The sequence below is a fragment of the Bombus bifarius genome, unplaced genomic scaffold (assembly GCF_011952205.1).
Source record: "Bombus bifarius isolate JDL3187 unplaced genomic scaffold, Bbif_JDL3187 scf7180000009713, whole genome shotgun sequence".
Lineage (NCBI taxonomy): Eukaryota > Metazoa > Arthropoda > Insecta > Hymenoptera > Apidae > Bombus > Bombus bifarius.
Genome location: NW_022885291.1, coordinates 72,021 through 80,664, shown reverse-complemented (window position 1 = coordinate 80,664; position 8,644 = coordinate 72,021). Strand labels below are relative to the sequence as shown.

At 45.1% G+C, this 8,644-nt stretch overlaps 2 protein-coding genes and 1 pseudogene across 2 annotated transcripts; all 3 read left to right on the top strand.

Moving 5' to 3' along the window:
- Nucleotides 1-211: 211 nt before the first annotated feature.
- LOC117215548 lies at nt 212-1,048 on the top strand. Its single transcript, XM_033461894.1, has one exon. The coding sequence runs from the start codon at nt 212-214 to the stop codon at nt 1,046-1,048; it is 837 nt and encodes a 278-aa protein (XP_033317785.1).
- Nucleotides 1,049-1,078: 30 nt separating this feature from the next.
- LOC117215545 lies at nt 1,079-1,578 on the top strand (annotated as a pseudogene).
- Nucleotides 1,579-2,341: 763 nt separating this feature from the next.
- Nucleotides 2,342-2,698, top strand: LOC117215547. Its single transcript, XM_033461893.1, has one exon. The coding sequence runs from the start codon at nt 2,342-2,344 to the stop codon at nt 2,696-2,698; it is 357 nt and encodes a 118-aa protein (XP_033317784.1).
- Nucleotides 2,699-8,644: the final 5,946 nt, after the last annotated feature.

Sequence of the window (8,644 nt, the reverse complement as noted above, 5' to 3'; positions counted from 1 at the left end):
TCTGCGAGCCGCTCGGGGCACCGTCGGCGCAGAGGATGGCAGGACCGGTTTGCGCTTCTCCGAGAAAGGAAACGAGAAGAAGAGCAACCCGCGGCTGCAAGTGGTGAAAAGGAAGGCTCGCCGCTGCAAGGTACCTGAGACCCTGAACCCGCGAGCAAGGAGGTCGGCGCGGAGGACGCCATGGAAGCGATAAACTTAGGGGACTAAGAACATGCGCATCTTCCAAACGAACCTAGGACGGTCGAGAAGAGCGCAAGACCTGCTCTTTCAAACTATCCGGGAGAACGCGGTCGCCCTAGCTGTGGTGGCCGAACCGTACAGTATGCTTGACGCTCCGGACTGGACCGGAGACACGGACGAAATGGTTGCCGTCACCTGGACATCAGCGCCGGGGGCACTCGCCCACGGGGTCTCGCTGGAGCGCGGCAATGAATACGTCGCGGTCGAGTGGGCAGAAATGGTGGTGGTGATCGTGTACGTGTCGCCCAACTGCGGATGGACAGCGTACGAGGAGTTCCCGGAGAAGTCAGCGTCTGGGTTCCCCTGGCCGGTGCTCGTCCCGGGGGACTTTAACACTCATTCCACGGAATGGGGAAACCCCAGGACCAACGCACGCGGTCGCGCGTTCTCGGATTGGGCCGCGGGTTTCGTGCTCTTGTTCGTAAACAGGGGCTCGGCCAGCACCTGCGTGGCGCGGAGAGGGTGCTCCGTCGTGGACATCTCGTGGGCTACTCCCGATGCGTTCAGACGGGTCTCAGGCTGGAGAGTGTCCGAAGGGGTCGAGACACTGTCGGACCACCTCTACATACTCATGGAGGCGAGGGAAACACCCAGACCTGGAATGACTTCCACGGGCGATGGCCGCGGTCCTCCGAGAGCGGGACGCGCGCGCCCACCGCCAAGATGGAAGGTAAAGGAGAGGAACGAAGATCTACTCCGGGCGGCTGCGATAGCGACAGTTTGGAGCTGGGAGGTCTTGACGATGACGACGACCGAAACAGGCGTGGAAGAGGATGCTGTTCCCCCCGCAAGAGGACTCCGCGCTTGAACAGCCGCGGGAATCCACCCTCACGGCGGAATGGAGCACGGAGTGGGAAGTCACCAAGGAGGAGCTGTGGGAAGCAACCAGGAAAATGACCTCCCGCAACGTGGCGCCGGGCCCGGACGGTATCCCGGGCCGGGTCTGGAGGGAAGCAATAGGGGTCGTGGTTTCCAGACTTCGGCACCTCTACAACAGACGCCTGAGAGATGGAGTCTACGGCCGTGACGAACAGTGAGGCTGGTCCGCAAGGAGGGCCGACCGGCGACTTCGCCGTCGGCATACCGGCCGCTTTGCCTACTAGATGAGGTCGGCAAGCTCCTCGAGAGAGTCGTTGCCGCCCGTCTGGGAAGACACATGTCGAGGCGGGTACCGGATTGGCAAGACAGGCAGTGCAGCTTTCGGAAGGGACGTTCCACGATCGACGCGATCAGGCGCGTACAGGTACTCACAGAAGAAATGGTTTCCCGGGACGGCGTGGCGTTTGCGGTGTCTCTGGACATCGTCAACGCGTTCGACACCATGCCATGGTAATATGAGAGTTGTATAACACTTGTTAGAGTACGATGTGCCGAATTGTAAATATGGCAACAAATTATTTAATAAATATGGTTTTAATAGGGCGGAATTATTAATTAGTGTGTAAGTCTTAAGACTAAGATGATTATGTGTAATTTCTAATTTAATTATAAGTACAGTATTGTAAGATGTATGATGAATGGTATAGGTGAGGTTCCCATTTAAATGGTAGGTATGTTATATGCTATATATTTAGTTTAGCTAATTATAATTTATATTTATAATATTGCCATGATAGGGATATTGCTCGTAAGATACATCTGGTAGGTGATCCGCCAGTTATTATGTAGTTGTTGTCCTTCCTGCAACTCACTGCAAGTTTAAGAGAAGATTTTTAATTTTAGCAATTGACTATTACAGGAGCTATTGAGTCACGTATGATATTATATTGCGCATCGGCGAAGTCGCGATACATGCTATGCGCGGACTGGGTCCCAGTGTCTCCCCTGCAAAGTCGGAGGCCATCTGGTTCTTCGACAAGAAGAGTCGAGGGACTCCTCCGCCCCGTCTGAGCATAAGCATGGCGGGCGAAACCGTCGGGGTGGGTTCGCAAATGCGATACCTGGGTCTCGTCATCGACCGCCAGTGAACGTTCGAGCCGCACTTCGACTCCCATATCCCGAAGGTCGCGGCGGCTGCCAACGCCTTGTGCGGCCTGCTGCCGAACATCGGGGGGGGGGGGTCACGGTGCGTCGATTATACGAGGGCGTCGTTCAGTCCCGAATGACGTACGGGGTCCCGATATGGGCGGACGATCTGATGGCGAGTCGCTGCAGTATCCTGCTTCTCATGTGGCTGCACAGGGTGACCGCCATCAGAACCGTCAGGGGATACCGAACTGTGTCCCACGCGTCGGCGACCGTTCTTGCCGCGCCTCCCCCGTGGGAACTTCGGGCGTTGGTGTTCAAGAAACGGTACGTCTGCACGAGAGTGTGGGACCTGGGAGGAGAGGACTCGACCATGCAGGCGGCCCGAGAGGACCTAGGCACCGCCGAGGAGGACGCGCAGGACCAGTGGCGTTTCCAGCTGATCAGCAAGGAAGTGGAACACAGGGGCGTAGAGGCCGTCCTCCCACATTGAGAGAGATGGAGAAGCTGCCGCGGCCTTCCGCTCGCCTACAGGATACTCACCGGACACTGCGTGGTCGGGGAGTATCTAAAAAAGGTCGGGCGCGAGGAGACAGACACCTGTCACCACTGCGGGGAGGTCGGGGACACGGCGCAGCACACGCTGGAATTATGTCCGGCGTGGGAGCTGCCGCGCTACACCCTGCGTCTCGCCATGGGCGAGTGCTTGGCCCCTTCAGCCGTCGTGGAAGCGATGCTGAACGGGCCACAGGAATACGAGGCTGCTCGCCTCTTTTGCGAGCAGGTTATGCTTGTAAAGGAGCGGACAGAGAGGGAAAGGGAGAAGAGCTCTTACCCTTGTAGGGTAACGCGACGAGGGAGGGTCAGGCGGCCCAGAGCTGCTTCACCGTCTTCCCACGGGTCGCGACTGGTAGGGGGGAATGGCGCTAGGAGCAATGCCCCCCCCCTAGCTCCAAATTTAAAAGTTAAGCGAACTTTTGCGATCGACTCTAACGATAGTACGCGTGAGGGCGTACAACGGAAAGACAATTTGATCGACGTCTCCGGGGCACTCCTGACACACGTGTAGGAAGGCCATCGTGGTGTTTTAGTCGGTAAGAGTCCGACACTACTCTGTCGTTGCCGATTATTTCGGCAGCAGCAGAGTGTCTATGAGGATTTTTCCACGTAAAAAAAAAATGGTTGCCTGCGCGCAGTGTGGCAGGAATAGCGCGAGGGAGAATATCGACGCTCAGAATAGTGAGGTCGAAGGAAAGGAGATAATGTTCACAAAGGGTGAGATGAAGACGGTTCACGCTAGCCTTGTCGGGGGCGGTGCAAATGTTGAACGGATTGATTAATAAACTGAACCTCGATAAGGAGAAGAATGAGGGGATTAACCCATTTGCATCCAAGCGCGGATTAATTTTATTTCAGTCGCTAAGTATTCTTCAGATGTGAGAGATCACGATTGACCTTATGTCAGTTTACTATTTTCTAAAGAAGTCTTACTTTTGTTGTGAAAATCTATTTAACTGCCATTATGAGGAAGTACTGTCAATCTCAATTAAATTTAACTAATTTAAATTTAAAAAATATTCTGATTTTATAATGTAAACTAAAATTTAGTTGCCCCAATGGATTTTGACGATCTTGATGATTCGGATCAAAGTATACCAATAGGACATACTCGAAAACGTATCCGTAGGATCTCATCAAGCGAAGGCAGCGAAGTTGATCAGTGCGGCAGTTTCAGAGATGAAGATCACATCTGGAAAGCAAAAAATTATACGCCAATTATACATGACTTTTCAAGTGTGGTTGGTGCAACTGTTAATACGCAAAATCTGTTGAGGAGAACAGTTTTTGAATTATTTTCTAACGAAGAATTAGATACAAAACTAGTTACAGAAACAAATAAACATCGAGAAACAGACGCAAATTTTATGCCTCTTTCAGAAAATGAACTAAAAGTATCTATTGCTTTAAACATTTTAATGAATTACTTTCTAAGCCAATTATTCAGAGTTATTGGAGCATGGATAAATGCATAGAAACATCATATTTTAAAGGTAATATGGGTCGTAACCGATTTCTGTCTATCGCTAAAAATCTACATTTTTCCAGTAATAATAATTCTAATGGCCCACTCATAAAATTCCGCATGCATTGATCAGGAGTAATACAAGTGACATAATTAAAATAGTCTTCACTCTATCTGGAAATTGTAGTAGTACTAACTATATAGACAAATTATCAGAAATACCAGCAAGAAAGACAGGATTAATACATATAATTGAGTTCTGCATCCACCGCTTTTCAACACAGAATCATCTTGATATAGTGCATAACTATATTTGCGAAAGTGACGAATTTTGATGTAGTAGGAGCTAAACCTGAGGCATTGATAGGACATGGAATTGCCAAAGAATACACAATCGCAGGCATTACACCTAATGATTTTGTCAAGATACATAGTGGGCTAGAATTTAACATGGAGGAGTTAAAAGACAAGCGAAGGTACAAAAGATTTGTTTTCCTTCAGCCGGGAGGCCGCTACAGACGCGCTCCGCACGCGCCGTAACGAAAAAACGGAAAATCGCAATATACAAATAACGCGAGTGACAATTCGAACCCCCAAAACGAATGCACGGTACAACGAAAATGGAAATTTTTTAATAAAAGATTAATTAAACGTAGTTATATATATAGAGAATTAGCGTACGAGGGTAAATAACAAATAATAAAATAGAAATAGGTACTCTAACGAAATAGTAAATATAAAGAGTATAACATAACCTATACCAACTAACAACCCGAGCGAGCTGCGAATCAATCCGGAACACGAGCAATTATATCCGACGACAGGAAAATATACCACAATTAATTGACGAAGATGGAAATGAAGATATGCAAATAAAAACAAACTATTAAATAAAACCAATTAATAAATCGAATAAGCAGGTAAAATCCAGAAATTAAAATAATTATATACCACATAATAGTAAAAGAGTATGTTACGTTGGGCGACCCTCTACCTAGACTAGGCCACACACCGTGGGCAAGACGGGAACCAGATGTCCGCTCATTCTGCGTACCCTCAATAATCTTAAGGACCCATCGTAAATCTCAGGAATTCGCTAGTTAAGGTCCTTCAGACCGTACAAATATCCTTTTTTTAAATCACTTCCTAAAGACTATTGTCTACTACGGCTTGACAAGGGAAAGTTAGTTTTTCTCACATACGATGCTTCCTACTAGCAGCTATCTATCTATCTATTAAGACCTTCCTAGTCCACCAACCTTCGTTTATCCAATCAGAAGCAATGTATACTGCCCTCACTTTCCTGACCAAAAATGTCATGAACAAATCCGATGGTCCCGTGCGCTAGACACACCCATTGCTAGCTTTCCTACGACACAGCATCGTCACTGTACCTTACTTCTTCTACACCGCTAGAAAAGTCAACAACTAAGTACAAAATCTAACGCCTAACGTCTAAGTCTAAGCATAACGCTAGAGGAGTATAACTCACATCAACTAAGTCGGTTCTCGGTATTGTCGAATATTCACTTCCTCTATTAAGTATCCTATAGTGCTGCGTCCACTAACATACTAAATTCAATTATAAGAGCCTTTCTCTAGTGTGCATATCTATTTTATCTTCGTGCGACAAGTTGTTATCTATTTATACCTACTCAACAGTGTAACTTAAGTGTTGGAAATATATAATTTATAATTCTGTGAATCACAGTGTTATACAAACTGAATCACCCCTATTATCTTAACGGAAATCAGGGGATCGATCAACTCGTGGTGTCGATTATTATAATCGTAACGATTATAACAATTTACGACTCCCGTTGACGTCTCTCTTCGCGATTGCATCTCCCCGCGATTGGTCGAAAATACAGAGAATAAATGGAACAATAGGAAGACATATTGTAATCAATCAACAAGAAAAAAAGGAGAAATTTATGTAGTAACGTATGGATTCTTAGAGTAAGGACAAGTAATGATGGTAGATTTAGAGCTTAGTGTAGTTTAATAAGCGATATTCAATAACAAAAGGACCGACTATAATATCGTCGCACGTCGATTCACACTCTGTGTCCGCTCAACTCACACTCCGCTTCTCAACTGACTCTCTGGCCGTTGTAGCATCTCTTTTGTCTTTTGCTAGGCCCACCGCACACGTGTTCCGCAGACGCTCGTAGCCAGGGTCGGGTAGGTTTTATATAACGAAATTCGGCACTTGTAAAGACCGAGGACACATCAATGGAGCCGACAGCGCCTCGGCTCTCGCGACATTGTCTATAGTTAACTCGATGTTTCTTAGGCCCTTTTCCCCGGTACTACATTTATAAAATAATTGAATAAAATTAATTAATAAACTGAATGAACTGCGAACTCACCTGATGAATCCAAAATAAAAATAACAACATACGACATCATGGCAAAGAGGAAATAATTGGGGAAAAAGACAAGAATACATGTTATAATTTATTAACAAATACAAGAAATAAATGGACAAATAAAACAATTAAATAAATGTAGGAATGTTTATTATAAATTAACAGAAAAGACAGTATGATAAACACAATATTGTAACACTCTCACAAAATTGAATATAATATCGGACCTCACGAATTCGCTTAACACTATTTCTACGTCACAGCAACACGATGAACTTCTCTCGATCACGATTAATTCAACTCTGACAGCATTACCATTACTGTAACAAACCTAGGTAACGCTCACAACACTCCTTGACAACATTAACATATCTTAACAACGTTTATAAACAATCAGCCACGTCTTTCGCTAACGTCACACCATCCCACATAAATCTGTTAACAAACCAAGTGATTAAGAACAGTTAACATTTCAATAAAGAATTATTACATTACAAGTTATATATGTACATATGAGATAAATATTCTAATAAATAAATATAAAAAGTTAAAAACGCATTATTACATTATTTATCCTATTGGAAAATTACATCGAGAAAATATATATGTCGGGTTTACATTAGAATTAGGGTTAGGGGCATGAAACGAATCTTCATTTGGATTACACATAGTCGTTATGCAATAGGGAAGACATTGACTAGTGCAAACGCGATTATTATAGAATCGGACAAGTAACCATGGTAATTAGATACTCGTGAAACTAATGACAATGATCCTAGGTTCAATAACGAATCCGCGGTCAACGGGATGATAGATGTACAGGCTCAGAAAATCTAAGTCGGACTCTTTGTTAATAAAACGCGTAATAATCACTGGTCGCAAGGGGTTACTCTTTTTGTCGATGAGATCGCAAAAAAATGAGTTTCCATCCCGATGATGCCACAGAGGAAAACTATAATAGGGTGTGTCTAAGGACACGAGATCATTGGTTTCGTCGAGGATAGCCTTCGTTCAGAAAGTAAGGGAAATTGGCGTTGCTGCTAATTGGTCAATCTCCACATCGGTGGTTAGAAAAAGATGCTAGCCGCCCTCGAGGGAAAGTTGCTAGTGGGAGACGTCGTTCGTTGAAAAATAGGTCTCCTCTATCTTCTCGTAGTTGGAACGAAGACTGTTTGTCTGTTTGAAGGACTAAATCTTAAGATTTATAACGGGCCCTCAGGCTAGCTGAACATGTACTGCGGAGACGCATCGACATCTGGCATTCATCTTACTTAATATCTTAATAATAAGGTCTGCGTGTGGCGAGCTACGGGACAGAGACCGTTGGAATGTTTACTGTCGAATGTTACAACTATTTCCTTTTTAAGGAGAGATATAGAATTACTCCATGCCTTTGTTAGACAAAGCGTTCATCCCGTGACCGCGGCTACGTTCGGCGACTGGCTGTCGCCTCGAGCCCAAGCTCATTATCACAAATCTCAAACAAATACAATCGGATCGAAAGACGACAATTGTTTAATTACGCCTATGATAGAATCTAGATTACGGTGTTAGGGAATTTGCCTAAGTTCCAAAGGGGAGGCTCCGATGCCCTTTCATCTCCGACATATATACAGGAAAAGATAAAACTGATACCAGATCTGCTAGCAGAAATGTTGTGATAACTTTGTTGGAAGAGAGTGAGTTATTGCACAAAGAATATTATTTATTTATTGATAATTGGTACAGTTCACCGACATTGTATCGAGAATTACATCACATGAAACAAACGTATGTGGAACTGTGAGAATTAATAGAAAACAAATGCCTCGAGAACTAAAAGTACACCAATTACGAAGGGGAGAAGCTGAGAAGCTGTAGTATATTCTACAAGAGACATGACGGCGATAAAATTTTTTTTTTTAGTTAGTTGTTTACATTCACAATTTGAAATTTGACGATGTGAAAACTCTCCAAGGTGATCGCAAGAATAAAAGACCGATGGAAATTTTCCTCTCCTTACGATCGCGTTTGTTCGTTGCATATTGGCCAGGGATACCAACAA

What these genes read in the sequence shown, in the direction of transcription:
- LOC117215548 (XM_033461894.1), top strand. Translation starts at nt 212, where the DNA reads ATGCGCATCTTCCAAACGAACCTAGGACGGTCGAGAAGAGCGCAAGAC.
- LOC117215547 (XM_033461893.1), top strand. Translation starts at nt 2,342, where the DNA reads ATGACGTACGGGGTCCCGATATGGGCGGACGATCTGATGGCGAGTCGC.